The 21,282-nt window shown below is 44.7% G+C and overlaps 1 protein-coding gene across 1 annotated transcript in view; it reads right to left on the reverse strand.

The window, feature by feature from the left end:
• Positions 1–21,282, reverse strand: part of TMEFF1 (transmembrane protein with EGF like and two follistatin like domains 1) — a 451,913-nt gene that overhangs the window by 182,525 nt on the left and 248,106 nt on the right. The window contains exon 4 of the mRNA XM_030204848.1: positions 2,760–2,786. Within this exon, the coding sequence (XP_030060708.1) occupies positions 2,760–2,786 (27 nt within the window). The remainder of the gene's footprint in view (positions 1–2,759; positions 2,787–21,282) is intronic.

The following is a 21,282-nucleotide window of genomic DNA, read 5'->3' on the forward strand; positions in this document are numbered from 1 at the left end:
CTTGTATACTTCTTGTACATGCCATACTAGACTTAATAATAATTTTAAAAAAGCTGATTAGGGTTCAAAATGATCTTAACATGAAATATTTTTGTGTTATCATTCTTTAGTGAATAAGTGATCAATTTAGTGTGTAATATAATTGGCTTTATCATATAGAAAACAGAGAAACAGAAAAACGTAGGCAGATAAAGATCATATGGCCTATCCAGTCTGCTTATCCATGCTTTCTACTCTCCCTGTCACTCCATTAGAGATCCTACGCACTTGTCTAAAGCTAACTTGAATTCAGATAGTATTGCTACTATTTTGGTTTCTGCCAGGTACTTGTGACCTGCATTGGCCACTGTTAGAAACAGAATAGCTAGACAAAGGGTGTGCTAGTAAATTTTTAACAATGGGCTCTCTCTCTGGGCATAGCCAGCTGTGTAATTTGGGGGGGGCCAGGGGTGGACTGGGGGCAGGGCCACCAAGAGACTGAACCAGACACAGGGTAGGACTGCCGCCCACCCTACGATCGTTGTCCCTGCTGCTTCCACCCCACGAACATCGCTCCTGCCACCCCCTCCCCACAATGTCATCTGCTGCCACTCCCCCACTGCGATCGTCGCCTTTGCCACCCCCTCTGGATCGCTGCTGCTGCCACAACTGCAATTGAAATACCTTGGCTGGCGGAGATCCTGAGGCCCTGCCAGCAGAAGAGGTCTTCCTCCAGCGCTGCTCTTCACTCTGCCGATTGCCAGTCCCTACGGCTGCTTTTGCTCTCAGGGCATGCTCGGTTTCAAAAACGAGCATGCACGCCTGAGAGGAAAAGCAGCTGCTTAGCAAGCAATGGGCAGAGTGAAGAGCAGCGCTGGAGGAAGACCTGCAGTTTCTGCTCCTCCAGGTCCTCCCCAGCCTCCAAGGGGGGCCCGGTGCTGGAATTTTCTCTATCCTGCTCCTGTCGGGACACAATCACCCAGGTCCTGTCAGGAACAGGAGACAGAGAGAGAGAGAGAGACCCCAGCGCTGGGCTTCCCTTGGAGGCCCGGGCCCGAGGAATTTTGCCCCCCCCCCTTCTTGGTGGCCCTGACTGGGGGGCAACGCATGCCTCTCTCTCCCCTCCTCGTGTGGGCACATCGGGCATATCTTTGCTGGCAGGGATGCTGAGCCCCACCAGCCAACAGATGGATTGCCACCACTCCCCCCTGCTTGTTTCTGGCTCTGAGCAGCCACTTCTTGCGCATGCATGAGAAGTTCCAGCCTGCTGCTCAGAGCTGGAAACAACGAGCAGGGAGCAGCAGCAGTCTATTTATTTGGCTGGCAGGCCTCAGCATCCCCACCAGCAAAGTAAAAGAGAATTCAGGAGGAGACCCAAGCCCACATTTTGGGAGACAGTTGTTAAAGTAGCCATTGGGGGGAGGGGGGCTACTTTAACAACCAGCTCCCAAAATTCTTTAAAAAATTAACAAACAGCTCTCACGAACCCATGGGAACCTGCTCCAGTACACCACTGGCTAGATGGAACATTGGTCTGATCCAGTATGGCTATTCTTATGTTTCGTCTCCACCACCTCCACCAGGAGGCCGTTCCATGAATTCACCACCATTTGCATGTTGAAGTATTTCCTCAGGTTACTTCTGAGTATATCCCCTTTCACCTTTATTCTATGCCCCCTCATTCCAGAGCTCCCTTTCAACTCAAAGAGACTCACCTCCTGTGCATTTATGCCACATAGGTATTTAACATCTCTATCACAGCTCCCATCTCCTGCCTTTGTTCTGCCTTTGCCCAGCGAAGTAGTGTTGCAAGCTTTGAATATTGACCTTTATAAGAAGACTAGTAAAAAAGCCCCGTTTCTGATGCAAATGAAACGGGGGCTAGCAATGTTTTCTTCTGTGTGCATGTGGGAGTGTGTGTGTCCCTGCCCTCTGGCCTCTCTCCCCTCCCCCCTCTGAGTCCTTCACTGTTACAGAGCCAGCGATTTGATTTCGTGCTCTGCTGTTTTCCTTCACTGACTGTGTTACAGAGAGGGCGGGGCAGACACTCATAGGGAAACCGGATATCTCGCCCCCTTCACACTTCCGGCTGGAGGCTTCATAGAACGTTGGTGTTGCTTTTTATATAGAGAGATTTGTTCTAAAGTATAACATATTGAGATCATTTTTTAATAATCTCTGTGAACATGTACAGTGCCATTGACCAAGCACTGACCACAGAAGGTGGCTGTTAAAGTAGTTTTAGAAATATCTGAAATATGTTCTAAGAGTAATTAAAGTTTGGTGGAAAACCACCTTGAGCTGCATTTAGTCCTGACCTCCTTTCTCTCCTTCTCAGATTATGACTGATCCCATTAGGTTGCCAGGCAAAACACTATGGAAACCATGAACGATACTCTAAATTATTATTTTTTTAATATGACTTGGGGCTCAGAAGCTCCTAGCACTTAACTTATGTGGAAAGACGCTTAAAAGGATGTTGTTTTATGCAGTGCAAATTCCATGTCTCTTTGACTGTAATTAGAGGAGAATTACCTCTGCTCACATAACCAGGTTGGAAGCACATTATCACAGAGCAATTCCTTAGATAATTAAGTAACATTAGATGCTATAAACAAATATGTAATATCATCTGGCAACTGAATGTAAGATTAAAAAAAATATTCACATGCTGTAACTAAAAAAAATTCAATAAATACTAAACCAAAATTCTCAACAAGCAAACTTCATATATTCAAATCTATTTCAATTAGATAAAACAATATAGTTTAATGACTTACCCCCTTCTCCTGATCCAGAACCGTTATCTATGGAGTAAATAAACATAATTCTATTAATAATTATTCAAAAAGCAATGTTATATATTTTTATTTTAGTGATGGAATTGTAAATTAAATTATGCACCGCTAAAGGCTTGTAGTCTAAAATGTGGAAGGGTGCAAAAATGTATTCACAGAGGTAAATCTTTCAGAGATACATTCTGCTATCTTCTGAGGTGAACTGAGAAAGACCGCGGGTCACATATATATATTTATGTATTTAAAAATATGTATACACCACCAATCACATTCTTAGAGGTTAACATAAATTAAAATATATTATATATATTAAACAAGACAATACAATGATAACATATATCAAAATAGTATGTATATATACATACATAGATCATGGTTCTCAATCCAGTCCTCAGGACACACCTAACCAGTCAGGTTTTCAGGATACCCACGATGAATATGTATGAGATAAATTTGCATACGCAAAAAAACCAGAAGAAACCAGTCTTCGCAAAAAAACAACACTGGACAAAACAGCGAAGATGATTAAAAAAATAAAAAATAATAAAAAATGAAAAATAAAATAAAAGAGCGGTGACACTTTGGTTATTGAAGTTAAAAAGTAGGCTTTATTTATCAATAGATAGCAGGGAGAAAGGGACTCGACACAGCTGTGTTTCGGCCGTACAGGCCTGCGTCAGGAGTCTTCTCACTGTATGCTGATTTCCTATATTATCCAAATTATGGAGAAAATATGTGTGTCTCTCTCTTATATGATGGCGTTAAACAATACTTGAAATGAAGTCAAGCGAAAAGATCAGAGCAGCGTCTCGTCTCTCTGAGGTTAAACCTGTTCTGGGGCAGAGGGAGCACAGAACGAACGTAGCGGACAGGCGCGCGGCACCCCCTCAGCGAGGTGCACCCGGGGCGGACCGCATCCACCGCCCCCCCCCCCCCTTGGTATGCCACTGGTCCCAGGGACTGGGTGGAGAACCTCTGTCATAGATATAAATACAGATATACAAGACAAATGGCAATTTATAAACACCCCTAATCATATTATCATCATATTTCAGAAAGTTTCTTTCTGGATGAGAAATATTTGTCCTTGCCACATATGCCCACTGGAAATGTATTCCAAAGTGAAGGAGGGCCTGCAAAAGTAAAGATCTGCTCTCTAGTTTTTCAGGTTTTTACCGCACCTTGATTTACCTAGGCAATCAGCAACCCACAGTTACTTTGGTAACGCAGCATACTGAATCCTGTGGTTTTTCAATAGCCCTCCATATGATTCACATCACGAGCAATGTTATTCTACCACCCCTACAGGGGTCAGCCAGTATGCTCTCCCAAGATGCCTCTACCAATAAATTTGCCCAATCCAGAATTACCTCCCCCACCATATATGCCTCCTGATCCAGACAGCACCCCCATAAAAGCCCCCTGATCTGGGCACCACCTAAAAAAACTCCGTAACTCAGTTGGCACTCCCACTAAGCCTCCCTGATCTATATTCCACCCTACAATCAAGGCCCCCTGACCTGGATGGCACTCTACCAATTAAGGCTCTGTGACTCAGAAGGCCTCCCTCCCAATCAAGGCCCCTAACTCAGAACTCTCCCCCCATGTCTTCCTTGAAGATCCCTGTTGTCTAGTTGGGTCTGGGCAGGAACGATCCACAGTTGATCCTGTCCTTTCTAGCACCAGGTTTAAAATTATACCAGTGACCAGCCTCTTAGTCCGTCTAGAGGCTGGGCCAGCTCTGAAAGTTTAAAGGTCCAATGCAAACCAGCTGTGACACAATTTCTATCAGACCAAGCATTAGTCTGGAAGTACCTCTGTAACTCTGACCTTCACATTTTCACTCAAGGTTCCTTGTAGTGCTCTATTTTGGGAGGAATAATTGCTATGCTTTACACAGACGGGATAAATACTGTGAGCACCATATGTTCATTAAAATGCAGTTGGTTTTACCTCCACTAGACCTGTAGTTTGTAACCTATTATTTATCAACCCAAGAACACGTTGCATTTTATTATCCTGAACATGTAGAAACATAACCTTATGTAACAGACTAAACGTGGCCTATGTCCTCATTCCTTAAAACTAAACAAGATATGATTTGGCCCATTAATTTAGGAGGCAGGAAGGTCGAGGTCTTACACTGAAAACGGATAAAGGACGCATAATTTAGCATTTAAAAAATAAAGATGAAAGATGAACTAAACCTATGCTATGAAGAGCTCAAAAATAACAAAAAGATCTTTGCTTCATATGTAAATGCCTGATTGACATACTGTGCGTTTGCTTTCAAGGTTTCTTTCAGTCTGATTGATCTGTGCTGGTAAGGTTACCATGCCAAGCTGACCTACAGAAGAGAAACTGAGGCTGTGCATTCATTAGCAGGCATTCTGGTCATTAGTGTGCCTTAGAAAATATAAAGGACAATTCCATAGTCTAGGCACCTGCATCAACTCACCCACTTAAGTGCCAGCAGGGCGCCTAAGCTCTATTCTGCAAATGCCCACTTAACTTACATACAGGCCCTTTTACAAAGCTGCAGTAAAATGTGGCCTTAGCATATACGCAGGTCTTTCCCGCAAACTAAGACCACTTTTTTTCCACAGATGGAAAATGGCCGATTTTCTATTTTCGCCATTAATGGCCACATGTTAATGTTCGTAGAGATAAATTAAACAGTAGTATCGGGGGGGGGGGGGGGGGGGGGGGTTGAGATACCCACATCTGCCAACATGCACAATCAGTATATGGGGTTCTCTTAATAAACAATGGATGCACAGTTAGCTACTGGAGGAAAAGCCTCGAGAAGCTCCTAGACTTCTAAAATGTCTTCCAGGAGCAGGATTTCCGTTCAACAAAGGGATTTCTGTTCAACAAAGCCACCGTCGGTCTGTGATCATGAAGCAGAAACAGAGATTCGAAACGCTGGCCACCACTGATCACAGTCAGGACCCTGGGAAGAATGCAGAGACCTGTCAATTTAAGATAAGTTTATTACTAAGCTAAGTTCTTTACTCTGATAGCAGTAAGCTACACGGAGGTTTTTGCCGATGATGAGGAAGTCCTGCTCCTGGAAGACATTTTAGAAGTCTAAGAGCTTCTCGAGGCTTTTCCTTCAGTAACTAACTGTGCGTCCATTGTTTATTAAGAGAACCCCATATATTGATTGAACATGTTAATGTTGCCATTAGCCTGGGCGCCCTTACCGCCATGCATTTGATAGGTGCTGAGGGCTCATATGCTGATCACATGCTAATCAGTTAGCATACAACAATGTGGCTGCGCTGATTAGCGCAGAAACGCCCACTCTCCACTGCCCAGACACACCCACTTCTCAGAAAAATAACATATTCTTTCTGTGCGGTTTGTGCATGCAGCTTGCAGATTTATGGCGGGACGTCTGAGCATAAGCCCTTTTAAGCACGTGCTAGTGCTTATTGCAGCTTGGTAAAAGGACCTCCAAGACTCTATTTGCAAAAGTGCCCTTTTTGTACAGCATCTGCGCTTTGGAGTTCTTTACCATTGTCATTGTATTCAGAGTCTTCACTCTCCAAATTTAAAGTAGCTCTTAAGACTCGGGGCCCCTTTTACCAAACTGAGGCAAAAGGGGGCCAGTGCTGACATCGGCATGTACTTTACACACGCGCCGAGGCCCCCTTTTACCACAGCTGGTAAAAGGGCAGTTTCGACTTCCTACAGGAAATGGTCGGGTGGCAAGTAAAGCACTTGCTGTGTGGCCATTTTGGGGGGGTGCCCTTACCGCCACCCATTGAGGTGGCCTCCCTTGTTGACCCAGCGGTAACCGGGCCTCATGCAGCACTGCCTGATTACCGCTGGGTACATTCTGGCGCTATAAAAATAAAATTTTGTAGCACTGGAAATGACGGCATGCTAGGGGTGAGAAGCACTGCCAGGTGCTGCAGTAGCCCGGTGGTACTTTCTGTACAGCAAGCAGTAAGCCCGCATTGGGCTTACCACCGTTTAGTAAAAGGAGCCCTCAGCCTAATGGCCTGGTACGCGCCCAAAACATGTGCGTACACTACTGCAGGCCACTTTTTACCGTGGCTTAGTAAAAGGCTCCCATAAGAACCTAAAGACATGACTACCTCTGGCAGTCAAATCAAACAAAATGTGACTGGTGCAGGAGTGCAGCACAGCTTACTGGTTCAAACTGCTGTACAAAAAAGGGAAATATATATAGATAAATAGATATAGTGTGTTTTTTCTAGCAAAAAAGGTGCCGGTACTCAAATGCTAGGGCAGCCTTCAGTTTCTGTGAGACTGACGTCCTGCACGTACAACGTGCAGGACGTCAGAAACAGAACAAAGCCTTCGCAGGAAGAAGAGGACCTTGGCTGGCGGGGATTGGGGTCCCCCGCCAGCAAAGGTAGGCGACGGCGGGGAAGGGTTGGCGGCGGGAGGGGGGTCGAGAGGGTCGTCGGCAGGTGTCGGCAATGGCGATGGGGGGGAGGGGTCGGTGGCGCCGGGGGGGGCTAAAATGTGCCCCCTCACCTCGGCTCTGGACCCCCCTCCTGAGGGTCTGGCTACGCCCCCGTCGGGGACTTTCCCAGCACTAATCAGGCAGCACCATGCACTGCCCAGTTTCCACCGGGTTAGCGCGGCAGCCCTTACCGTCTCTTAAATAGGAAGCATTAAGGGCTCCATGAGTAAAGGCCATGTGCCAATGTGTTGACTTAGCGCACAGCCATTTACTTCCCTTTTGAAAAAAAAAACATTTTACCAACTGTGGTAAAATGGGGTCTCGGTGCGTGGCAAACCGCACACCAACACCACCGCAGACCCCTTTTTACCAGAGCTTGGTAAAATGGCCACCAAATGAATGCTAACAAATGTACATTCCTGTAGCTTATGCATTTTTGAAGCTTAGCAATTATTTCCTTTGTGAAAGTAAATTGGGGAAAATGTTATATTTATTCCCAGTAATTCTGTTCTTTCTGATCTATAATGTCGTTGCCCATCTAAATATTCTATCATTACTTTGTTTTCTTTTGGTGGCTTAACATTTTTTGATTATTTTTTTTCTTTTAACTCCCCCTCATACTGTGGGCTTGTATAACAGAAGGAATTCTATTTCTTTATTTTTAATTTCAATTCTTTATATTGTAAACTGATCAATAATTACAGATTTTCACTAAATGCCAATAAACAGCATGTCAAAAGAGAACATAAACAGATCTAAATAAGAATTTGACTCAATCTCACTGTCAAAACAGTAACTGTTTAATAATATTAATCAATATAGGAAAAAAAAGATTTATAAATGTGTGTTATTATTCTTCATGAAAGTTATTGTGAACTAACTGAAAACCGTGGCTTTATACTAAGGGGCCCTTTTATTAAGCCACGTTAAAAAATGTCTGGTGCTGTTGTTAGCATGTGGGTTTCCCACGTGCTGTGGCCACTTTTAACATGGCAGTAAAATGGCCACATTTGTATATTTATCTTTAATGGCCACACGCTAATTTGAGAATTAGCACAAGGCCATTACCGCGTGATCCTTACTGCCACCTATTTTGTAGGCTTTAGGGGCTCATGGCAATATGCCCACACTACCCGATTAGCACAGGGCACACCTACTTTCCACCAATTGATATGCCTCCCAAACTACAAAAAAATGTATATTTTATAGAGCAGGATTAGTGTGCGCTGACTGCCGCACTACCACGTGATGCCTTAGCGCGTCCCACGGCAGTGCTTTTTGGTGCTACCGCAGCTTAGTAAAAGGGTCCCTAACTGTCGACAAAACATCTCCCCAAGAAGAACACAAATTAGTATATGTGTGAATTTAATTCATCTTGTTGCCAATAGAAATATTATATTGCAAATCTATCAATAAGATAAAAAGCATGTATAAATACTATGTTATTATTTTTCTAAAGGAGCATAAAGAAATGACTAACTTTATAAAAGAAAAAGAGGAACAGACAGGAGGAAGAAATCAATGATTAAGTTAGTTCGCCAAAGCTAAAGGAGCAACCTAAGAGTGTTTTGTGATAGGTTTTAAATTGGAAATAGGGAATTTTTTAAATTGGAAATAGGGAATTTATTAGCTTATCAATAATACAATGTACTGCTGTTAAACAAAAAAACAAATGATTGTATGGCATTAGTGCTGCCAAAAAACAGTGGAGAAAAAGAACTACAAAAAATCCAACAAGAATGCAAGTCCCTAATCGTACAAAATATCAGGGAAGCAAATTTCAATCACTGGACAAAAAACTCCACTGAATCATAGAAATTAATAATAATGCAAACACTGGGAATAAACCAATCATCCATGCAATCAAAAAGTGAAGATAAAGAATGATCCCAGAGTTATCAAAAAGATTTTGGAGCTCATTATTGAAAGAGAAAAACATCCAAAAGGTGGCACAAAGTGGCAGATGGATGTTTCTTTTGCCAAACATCCACATCGCTATTTTGAAATCCATTATAAAGGCATTTTTCTATGCAGTTCATATTCAATGCATCCAAATCACAATGGGGTGTGCCGGGGGCATGTTGGGGTGGGATTTGGGTATTTCCCAAACCTGGACATTTTTCTGCCGTAATAGAACAAAGCAAAAACGTTCAGGGCTAAAAGTTAGATATTTTGGTCTAGACCTGGTTCAATCATGACTAAGTGACAAAAAGGAGCGTGCCGGATGTGAGGGGAAGAGAGAGCAGGGCAGGCAATACGGTGGTGCTGCCGCAGACCAGTGCTGGATGAAGTTCTCATCTGGTGGGGGTTGGGGACCCCCACCAGCCAAGGTATTTGTGGCAGCGGTGCTTCAGATGGTGGGGGCTGGGGACCCCTGCCAGCCAAGATGTACAGCAGCGGTAGTGGGCAGCGGCGAGGCAGAGGACGGGGAGCAGCAGTAACCAAAATGTCCCCCGCCCACCTTGAGGTCTGGCTATGCCCCTGGTGCACACACCCCTCTGGGCCTGCCATGCCTACTTGTCCTGCTTCTCTCACTGTGAACGACAAAATTCCCCAGGGCCTGGCGCTAGAATGTCTCTCCTGTTTCTGTGCGTGGCCGTGCCACAGAACAGAGTTCTCTCTTCCTTCCTGCTGCATCCAAAGAGGCTGTTTGGATCCAGGAGGAAAGAAGTACTCTGCTCTGTGGCGCTGCTGCACACAGGGACAGGAGAACAATGCTAGCTCTGGGAAGGCCCCCCTTGGATGCCTGGTTCTGGGGAATTTTGTTTTCAGCAAAACATCCAAAATCAGATTTAGATATGACAAGTCAATTCTTCACATAAAGCTCAAAACACATATCTTTCAATGGATTTTCAATGAATGGGTTTATAGATTCCAATGACCTTATCCTATATAATAATTTGCACCTCCAACGTTCCATGTCTGGCTGCCTGGGTTCGTAACATGTCCTGCCTGCCTGGGTTCATAACATCTCCTGATGTCAGCTCACCTCCAGCGTTCCATTCCCCCTCATTGTCCCGCCCTCACGTCAAGACGTAATGACGTCAGAGGGCGGAACAGTGAGAGGGAAGGGAATGCTGGAGGCAAGCTGATGTCAGGAGGGATGTTATGAACGGGACGGAAGTCAGCACCAGCCAGCCAGAGAATGTTCAGGTACAAATCGAGGGGAGGAGAGAATCGCGGGAAATCGAGGGAGGGAGGGAGGAAGGGAAGGGGAGGGCAGGGCAGAGGAGAATTGATGGATATGGATGGGCTGGGAAGACAGAAGAGGAGAATCGCTGGACATGGAGGGGAGAGGAGGGGAGGGCAGGGGAGAGAGAAAAAAAAAAGCTTACATGACAGCCTTCCTAGTGCCCGTTTCATTGTTGAGGAAACGGGCATGGTTCCACTAGTATAAAATAAGGTGCTCAGTCTTTGTCAAAAACATCCTTTTTATCTTATAATGCATACATTATTTGCTCCGCAATGACATTTTGTAAAAATGTTGTTGGTATTCTAAAAAAGTAGGGGTTGTCATTTGAAATTCTCATGCATTGAAGAGCCATTTTACAAAGGCGCATTTGGGCCTAAGCATGTGCAGCATGCGTCAAATCAGCATTACTACCCAGCTAGCTTTGCGCCTGGCAGTAATTCCGAGATTGGCACGTGCCAAAACCCGTAGTAGAAAATAATTTTCTATTTTCTACTGTGGGAGTGTTCCCGGTGCTCACTGGACATCTACCAAACGGGTAATGCGCAAGCCCTTACTGCTAAGTCAATGGGTGACGTTAAGGGCTCAGGCCATAAATAGATGCATGCTGGTTTTAATTTTGCCGCACATCCATTTCTCAGCCAAAAAACTCCCTTTTTTCCAGATGCAGTGGAGAAATGGTCCAGTGTGTGTCCAAAACATGCGCCCACACTACTGCAGGTCACTTTTTGGTGCGCCTTTGCAAAAGGGTCCCTGAATGCAATATTAAACTTCTTAAACAAGATATTGAGAAATATACAGAAGAGAAAAGGCTGTACACATGGATGTTCAGTTCTGGTCACCGTATCTCAAAAAAAGATATAGCGGAATTAGAAAAGGTTCAAAGAAGAGAAACCAAAATGATAAAGGGGACGGAACTCCTCTCGTATGAGGAAAGGCTAAAGAGGTTAGGGCTGTTCAGCTTGGAAAAGAGACGGATGAGAAGAGATATGATTGAGGTCTACAAAATCCTGAGTTGTGTAGAAAGAGCAGAAGTAAATCGATTTTCTACTCATTCCAAAGACTAGGGGACACTCGGGGAAGTTACATGGAAATACTTTTAAAACTAATAGGAGAGAATATTTTTTCACTCAACGAATAGTTAAGCTATGGAACTTTTTGCCGGAGGATATGGTATCAGCGTTTAGCGTATCTGGGTTTAAAAAAGGTTTGGACAAATTCCTGAGACAGACATGGGAAGCAACTGCTTGCCCTGGGATTTGTAGTATGGAGTGTTACCACGATTTAGGTTTCTGCCAAGTACTTGTGACCTGACTTGGCCACTGTTTGGAAAACAGGATACTGGGCTAGATGGAGCATTGGTCTGACCCAGTATGGCTACTCTTATGTTATGTGAAGAAACAGGTCTAATCACACAGCACTCCATTATAACAGGAAAAGCACTTATAGGCAGGGCCGCCGAGAGGGGGGGACAGGGGGGGACAAAATTCCTGGGGCCCGGGCCTCCAAGGGGGCCCGGCACCGCAGTCCCACCCGCCACCGGGCCCCTTCCACCCGAACCCCCGCCAGCAGAAGTGCTGCCTTCTGTTCTGACTTCGGTGTGCGCGGCCCACACAAAAGCGCTCCTCTCAGCTGATCTTCGCTGTACTCTGCAGGGCGTCTGTGCGTCTGACGTGCAGGACATCAGATGCACAGAAATCCTGCAGAGTACAGCGAAGATCAGCTGAGAGGAGCGCGTCTGTGTGGGCCGCGCACACCGGAGTCAGAAGACAGCACTTCGGTGGCGGAGGCAGGTGGGACTGTGGCGCCGGGCCCCCCTCAGGGGGGGCGACGACAACCTGGGGAGGTGGCAGTGGGGGCGGGGCCGGGAACCCGGGGGCGGCCTTGTCCCGGGCCCGGCCCAGTCTCTCGGCGGCCCTGCTTATAGGCATGGTTACTGTCAGCCTGGTAGTCTGCTTCTAGGATGCTGGTTTAACAAACCCCTGAGGGTTTGTACTTGTGTAGCAACTAGTGCAGATTTCATTAGCTGCAGCATGGAGAAAATATTTCCTGGACTATTTGCCTCACATGTGCAAATTTAGATATTAGTAAGCACCTGAAAACAGGGCTAGCAGCTTTTCTTTCAGACTGGAGGTTCTTTTGATTGCCAAATGGGGTAGTGAGATGGCTATCCTAGACTGAAATACACAGATAAATGGGGACAGAGAAGAGAAAAATAACTGATATGTTGGCAACACATTTCTGTGGAGTGCCAGGGGGTCAGTGTCTGCTCTGATAAAACGCATAAAGTCAGCCTGAAGGATAGAAAAGAAAGATGAAAAATAATAGTGTAGAGGACAGATATACTCAGCACAACAGCTTCAACATAATTATGTGACTATAGCTGGAATTCAGCCCACATACTGCTTGCCATTTGACTTATCTGTATTATTGGTGTGTGCAGAATGATTAGATTACTTACAGGCTTGCCTTCCTCACATTGTAATAAAAACAGTAGACTTGACAGATGCGCACTTTTTGCAAAAGCCGGAAGAAAAATGGCACTAAGTAAGAGATTGTGAGAATGCCGGGTAAGGATCAGAGAGGCACACCCATGATAGGATCGACTTGACAGTGCTTAACTCAGAATAATGGAGAAGTGGGGATTTCATCTTAGCAGAGAACAACGCTTTCTTTTCATTACTGCTTGCTCAACACATTTTAGAATGTGGAAAACAGGGAAAAGCTAATTAAAAAGTCCTCCAGAATAATTGCTGCCATGTTCACTTTCTTGAAAAATACAGATACATCAGACCTTTGACTGAATACATTTTGCAGAGAGGTACACTGGTGGCGCATTGCTTCAGTAGACAGACTGGTTTGAAAAGTGATACCTGCAGGATAGATGCAAATGCCTGCAGTGACTTCCAATTCGTATTCTCTTTGTTCCCAAATAAATTAAAGGGTTTTAATTACTTGCTGTAGAGCACATAAAGAACAAGAGAGTAAGCTGAATGCATATTAATAGCATTATCAAGCAATGTTGTAATAAATGTTTAATATCATGGGCAGAACAGGCAGAGAAAACAAAGTATGGAGATCACACGTTAACATAAGTTATATTTTTAATTTGCCCTTTACACTATGATGATAGTTCTATTACTGGACCAAACTGCTTGGTTGCGTCATTTATTAATTCCTAGTCTTTTCCTTACTACAGTTTTGCCAGATTATGAGGGGCATTTTCAATATGATGTCTAAATCCGATTTTGGATGTTTTGATGGAACCACCCAAAAATCAAATGGTGAACACAGAGATTTTCAAACCTAAAAAAAAGTCTATCTTTTTTTGTTTAGAAAATGTCCATTTTCTAGCTGTTTTTGTCCTCAGTGCATTTTTCTTTGGTGACCATTAAAAAAAAAAAAAAGTCCAAATGAAAAATGCACAACAACAAGCCACTGGGAGGTATGGGGGACCAGCATTCTTAGTAGACTGGCACCACAGACAACCAAGAAGAGCAGTGGGGCATGCTAGGGAGCACTGCCGTGGACTTCACATAGAAGGTCTCGGGTACAAATCTCACAGTTACCCCCTCCAAAACCCAACAAAAACCTACTGTACCCAAATATACACCACTACAATAGCCCTTATGTCTGCAGGTGTCACCCGTATGTGGGTACAATATGTTTTTGGTGGGTTTCAGAGGGATCACACTTTCCACCACAAGTGTAAAAGTTAGAGTGAGATATGGGTCTGGATCCCCTTCTCTATAGTCCACTCCAGGGACCTGCTTGCTGCTCTAATAGGACTGGTCATAACCTCTGAAGCTATCATAGAGGCTGGAATGTACTGTTTTTTTCACTTCTTTGGGGGTGGGGTGGGAAGGGGTCAGTGGTCATCTGGGCATTTAGGACACTTTTTTGTGACTTAGTCATGATTGAACCAGGTCTAGACCAAAACATCTAACTTTTAGCCCTGGACGTTTTTGCTTTGTTCTATTATGGCAGAAAAAAAATCCAAATCCTGGGAACGCCCAAATCCAGTCCCCATCATGCCCCTGACATGCCCCCTTGTGATTTGGATGCACTGCAGACAAACTGCATAGAAAAACATCTTAAATGGGTTTTAAAAATAGCAATTTGGATGTTTTTACAAAAAATAAAACTACCGAGCTGCCACTTTTTGGATGTTTTCTGTTTTGAAAATGAGCCCCAATATATGTCTAATCCCTTTTTAGCCAGGGGCATAGCCACTGGGGGTGGGAGGAGGCCTTGAGGGCCTGCCCCCTCCAACAATTTGTGTTCAGCACCCCTGGCTGGCAGGGGTCTCCATGCCTCACCAGTGGAAATGATCCTCCACTCGTGACCACTGCTGCTGCCACACAGGGCTTCCCTCTGCCACATATGTTCAATTTGTGTGTGGGGGGAGGGGAGGGGGAGGCCCAGCACGGAGGTGGCAGCACTTGCAGGTGGGAGGAGCATTTCTGCAGGGTTGGGGGTCTTCACCATCTCAAGTGTGTGTGTGTGTGGGGGGGGGGGGGGTCATGAGGAGACAAAGAGTGGCAGCAGGACAAGGTAAAATTTTGTGGTCTCTCCTATCTTGTGCTGTAGCACCCCCAAAATTCAAGATCTATCTACATGCCTATTACTAGTAATACCTGAAATGCATTTATTTAGGAACAGCTCTGAAATTTGAAATGGATAGATGAGGCAACAGGGAAGCTCATTTATTAGCAAGCATTCAACCCATTAGTGCACTTTAAAACATATTAGTCCACACAAAAATGATTTAATATGTATTAACCTATGAATTAATGTCCACAAAATTTGCATGCAATAAAAAAACATTAATGCACGATATCATGTTTTATTAAAACAAACATGTGAAACAAATCAAAAAAGATCTGGAATTATTGAGTATGGACCTAAACAAGATTGTAATCTCCACGGATAGAAATTCTTCTCAACAAGGAAGGTAAATCAGGATTTTGAGGCACCAGAAAAAGGCAACATCCCTAGGTAAAGTAGGACCCAGGTGAGACAGAGTCCAGAGGCTGGGAAGTGAAAGCCCATGGTGGAGAGGGGCCCAGTGGCAGAAACGTAGCAGAGCACTGGTTGCAGGCGGAATAGTGTCCAGTAGCTGAGAGGCAGCAGAGCAAATGTTCCAGATGGAGCAGGGTCTAGCAGCTGAGTGGTAGGTGAGCACAACCCCGGGGAGGGAGGGCATGGCCTGGTGGCTAGAGGCAATGGCCACAAGTCGAGTGGAGGCCAGTGACCGAGAGGCAGTTGAGAGATGGTTCTCAGGGGGAGAATGATTGTCAATTGAATGTGGAGGAAACAAGAAGGTTTTCCCATCTAACTGGTAATACTTTGTTGGGATTAGTACCCCACAGTTGGAGAGACTCCCGCTGAGCGGCTCCAGTGGCCAAGCAACATTTCCCTGCAGGCCTATTAACACATACACACCGGGAATGAAGAGGTGCAAGCATGCAGAGAGGGTCTGTCTGTGCAAGCTGAATGCTCTCACTTCCTGTTCCGAGTCTGGCTCCAAAGAGGGAGCTGCCTCTGTCCCCTTGCCTTCCCCACCCTCGTGAAACAATTCTCCTGCAGTCCAAGAGGGAAGCTAATTGTTAGTGCCGGCTGAGGTTCATCAGAGGAGGCGCCAAGAAGTAAACTGGGTGGTTATTGAGGGGGGGTGACTGGGGGAAGTGGGTGGAGCTAGGGCATGGCTGGAAGGAGTAGGTGGAGCTGGGGTGTGGCTAAAATCTCCCTCTCAGTGATCCGACCCTCTTGGCAGCTCTGCTGCTATATTTTCCTTATGATGTAACCACCAGAACTGAATATAATACTCAAGGTGCACGCACCACTGAATGACACAGAGGTATTATGACATTCTCAATTTAATTCTCCATTACTTTCCTAATTCCTATCATTCTATTTGCTGTTCTAGGCACTACCACACACTATGCAGAGGATTTCAATGTATTTTCCATAACAATGCCCAGATCCTTATCCTGAGTGGTGACTTCTAATGTAGAACCTAGCATCGTATAACTACATTTTGAGTTATTCTTCCGAATTCGCATCACTTTGTCCACATTAAATTTATCTGCCATTTGAATGTGCAGTCTCCAAGACTCACAATTTCTCATGATCTGCTTGTGATTTAACAACTTTGAATAATTTTGAGTTGTCTCCATATCTGATGACCTTAATTGTGTATGCAAAATTGATGTGACACACATTAATCTACAAAATAGCACATGCAGAATCAATTTGCATCCATTAAGAATTTCTGTCTAGACAATACTGTAGTGGTCTGTAAGAATTTTCAGCTGCATTATCTGTATAGTGCCACTGTAAATTCACAGAAAGGGGTCTAGGGGCACTTTTATAAGTAGGCACCCTGAGGGTGAGTGGTAGGAGTTATTCTACGATGCAACCTAGGCACCTAGTTTCCATTATAGAATACAATTGTAACCCGCTATTGGCGCACTGGTATGTGTGCATCAGGGGTGGAATAACCACTCGAGCACCCGGGCAGTGCCTGTGGGTCCAGTGCAGTCAGGGGGCCCAGTACCTTCTCCCGACATCTCTCCCCTCTGTCCCCGCATCTGGCAGACCCCCTCTCTCACCTCTTCCCCCCTTCATGTTTACCTCAAAAGTCCATTTCTTCGTCCAGGACCTCAGCTGTTTGCTGCTGACAGAACCCTCTCTCTGCTATGGCCTACCCCTTTCTGACATAACTTCCTGCATCTGCAAGGTTGGGCCACGGCAGAGAGATTCCTGTCAGTGGCAGACCGCCAGGTCCCTGTACACAGAAAGGGACTTCTGAGGTAAATACAAGGGAAGAGAGCTGGATCCAGGGACAGAGGGAAGAGAGGGGGAGATGTTGGCCTCGGGAGGGGGGGAGAGATATTGGATCTGAGGAAGGGAGGGGGGCAGAGATGGTAGAGCTGCGGAAGGGGTCAGAGATGGTACATCAAGGGGAGGGAGAAAGAATGAGAGGGAGAGATGTGGCATTAGGGGGAAGCGGGAGAAAGATGTTGGATCAGGGGAGAGGGAGAGATGTGGGACTCTGGGATGGGGGGGGGGGGGGGGCGGGACCCTTTTATTGCCCAGAAGCCTAGATCCCTGTCAGGCCACTCCATGGCTCCTTTTAGCATCAGGGGCATGGTTAACTTACAAAACGGCAGTTAGGTATGAAAGTGCACTTGGGTCCATTTTACTAAGCAGTGGTAGGCTAACGTGTGGGTAGCACACGCCAAATAGACACTACCACAGGGGTAGTGCCCAGTGGTAATTTCGAAGTCGGTGCATGCTGTTTACCATGGTATAAATGCATGTAATTGCATACATCAGCAGAAAGAACATCAGATCACAAAACGAAGATTGGAGAAACAAAAGGCTTTAACTGCTCCAAAGAACACAATGCCCAATGTGGTCATGGTCCGCCTACAAGGATGTGTCGGGGGCAATAACTAGAGAGGGAGGGGCAAATACACACTTCGCTCTGGCGCAAGCAATCATAGGCAATTAGTTCCTAAGCACTTCACATAGAATCTCTGTGTTAAGACTTTAGTTAAGGACTTTGAAGTTTGTTGTTGAACTAGAACTAACAGCTGGGGGTGAAGGACAGGACCGTAAGGTCGTTGAGGTTTGTTCTGTCCAGGGTATGGTGCCTGTTGGACTAAAACTCCTGAATCCTTTACCTATAAGGAGTCAGTTCAGTATCTGAGCGTGGTTCAAGGAAAGCTGACCAGAGAAACCTTTCAGATAAAGTGCCAGTCTTTCCAGTTGAAAGCCAAAAGGTGGACTTTGAGATACTAATTTGTATAAGCCAAGAACTTAAGCACTGTCTTTTCTGTGTGCCTATGCCAGAGGAAGTACCAGTGATAGAGTGACAAAGTTATTGGGTATTCTCTAAAAAGGAGCAGTATTTACTGGTAGGGGAAGCCACAGGAGTGGTGAAAGGAATTCACTCTGAGTGTTCAGTGTACTGGAAACAAAGACTACTGATGCTGCTGGATGACCTGAATGTGCAGCCTGCCCCTGATTCTATTTTATTAGAGACAGGTCCTGCCACTAAATGGAAGGGCTAGTGATCAGTCTGTTCTCCCAAAAAGCCTCAAAGAAGGCAGGATCCAAAAATGTATGTTTACCTGTTTCCCTCTGGTTATTACTCCTAACACAGCCTTGTAAGTAAAACATAGCCACGTTGAGCACTGAATTCTTTGGTACAAAAGTTTTGATACAGAGATTCTGTATGAAGTGCTTGGAGGCTAATTGCCTATAATTGCTTCCTCTAGAGGGAAGCGTGTATTTGCCCATCCCTCTCTAGTTATTGCTCCAGATGCAGCCTTATAGGCAAAATGTGGCCACATTGGGTATTTGCTGTTTTTTCTGCTGATTTTAGCATCATAGATCTTCGCCTCCGCTTAATAATGTAAGTGAATACATACACGCATAGAGCGCTGTTCTGTAAATATGTGCATATCTTGCATAGTGTATATTTGTCAGGTAGGTACCTACATTGGTGGAGTCTGACTGGAACATGAGCAGGACTCACATTTACATATGTAACTTATAGAATGCTATCAGGCTCATTTTCAAAGCACTTAGCCTCCCAAAGTTCCATAGAAACCTATGGAACTTAGCCTCCCAAAGTGCTTTGAAAATATGCCTCAAGTGTTACTCAAGTATATCTGTCATTTAGATGTGAGCATTTATACCAAATCTATGGCTGGCATACATGCTCATGCCTAACCACTCAGGATGGAGGAGTAGCCTAATGATTAGTGCAGTGACCTTATATCGTGGGAACTGGGTTCAATTCCCACTGTAGCTCCTTGTGACCCTGGGCAAGTCACTTAACCCTCCATTGCTCCAGGTACAAAACAACACCTTAAATTGTGAGCCCACAAGGCCACAGAAAGTACTTGCATATAGGGTCAGATTCTGTAAACGGCCCTATATGTAAATGTAAAAAATAGGCACATCCAAAAACAGTACTTAGTGTTATTCTATAAACCGTGCCTAAAGTTAGGCACAGATTATACAGCAGGGGAAGACATCTACATTTAGGCGCGGCCATTTACGCCACTGAAAATCTGTAGGTGTGTTCCCCCAAATTCTATAACTATGCATGTAAATTTTAGAAATGCTCTAACACACCCACACTCCTCCCGTGACCATGCCCGTGTTTCAGCTATGCGCATTAGAATTTACATGCGCTTCTTTTTAGAATACGCCTAGAAAGATGTGCACATAAATCCCAATGATTGCCAATTGGTGCAGTGGCGTTCCTAGGGGGGCTGACACCCGGGTGGATTGCCAATGTGCCCCGCCCCCCGGGTGCAGCAACCCCCCCACCCCGGCAAAAGAACCCCCCTTCCCTGGGTGCACGCCGCTGGGGGGGGGGGGGCGGTGCCACGCGCCGGTCAGCTTCGTTCCTTTCTATGCTCCCTCTGCCCCGGAACAGGTTACTTCCTGTTCCGGGCAAAGGGAGCATGGAAACGAACGAAGCTGATGGCGCGCGGCACCCCCCCCAGCAGCGTGCACCCGGGGTGGACCGCCCCCACCGCCCCCCCCTCCCTTGGTACGCCTTTTAGATTGTAAGCTCTTTGAGCAGGGACTGTCCTTCTATGTTTGAATTGTACAGCGCTGCGTAACCCTAGTAGCGCTTTAGAAATGGTTGTTGTTGTTGAATTGGTGCTGATAATTGGTTGTTATCAGCCAATTATCATCATTGATTGGCTCGTTACTCAATCAATGTGCGCAACTAGCCGCACCTTATACAGAATCCGGGAGATAATGTATACAGCACTGTACACATGTAGTAGTGCTATAGAAATGATAAGTAGTAGTACATAGGTGTGTTTATACATAGCTATGCTTGTATTCTATAAAAGTACACAAATATCTGGGAATACAAACTTAAAACAGTGTTAAAAAATAATTTGAATAAATGTGATAGTGCTCAGAAATAATCAGTGTCCCTTAGTAATTTAAAAACCACATCCAGACACCTTAACTCAATCATTGCACAAGAATAGCATTCAAAAGTAGTGTCACTGTGTAATGATATATTTCTAAAATCTGTAATGATATATATTATATAGTCAAAAGAACCATACACCAGAAAGAAGTTCAACGTTTTTCTTGTGCGTTGTTCCAACATCAAAATAATCACTGAGATCCAGAGGTGACTGTAAATGTGTACCAGCAACCTCAAAGATCCAAGTTTCACCGCTCACCATGGCTTCATGGGGTATATATTGGCAATGGGTTGGAAAAGAACCTCCACCACCCAGCGTACTCCAGACTATAAAGGAATGTAGGTGCCTATTACCCCTTTCAAAAGGCACTCTATAGGTGTCTAAATGTAGAGGATTGTCCTCTTGATGTGCTTCCATATACTTCCTCTTTGCTGTCATTCACATCTTGGACTGTGACCTTCTCGGTTCTTTAAAGTTTGCTGCTGTATTGCAGCTATATAACTTTTCAGTGTTTCAGGAGAGAGTATATTCAAACATGAATTTCATTTGTTCATAAGTTGAGCTGATTTTCTAGACCTTGGGGACACCATATATTGGGTAGCTCTGTGCTTGGATAAGGTAGTGGCTTATCTGTGGTAATTACAAAGAACGGATTGAATGCCAAGATTATGTCTTTAAATGTTAATGGATTAAACCATGCAATTAAACAGAAAAAGATGCTCACATATCTTAGGAAATATGAGGATTACTTACTGATAATCCAGATCTAATACATAAACTTGGAGTTAAAGAATGATGGAATTTTGACTAGGTGTTTTCTAATACTAATCAAAAATGTGGTACCAGTTTTATTTGCTAAATTCTTGGAAGCTCAAATATATTATTGCAAAATATTGA

The sequence above is a fragment of the Microcaecilia unicolor genome, chromosome 1 (assembly GCF_901765095.1).
Source record: "Microcaecilia unicolor chromosome 1, aMicUni1.1, whole genome shotgun sequence".
NCBI lineage: Eukaryota > Metazoa > Chordata > Amphibia > Gymnophiona > Siphonopidae > Microcaecilia > Microcaecilia unicolor.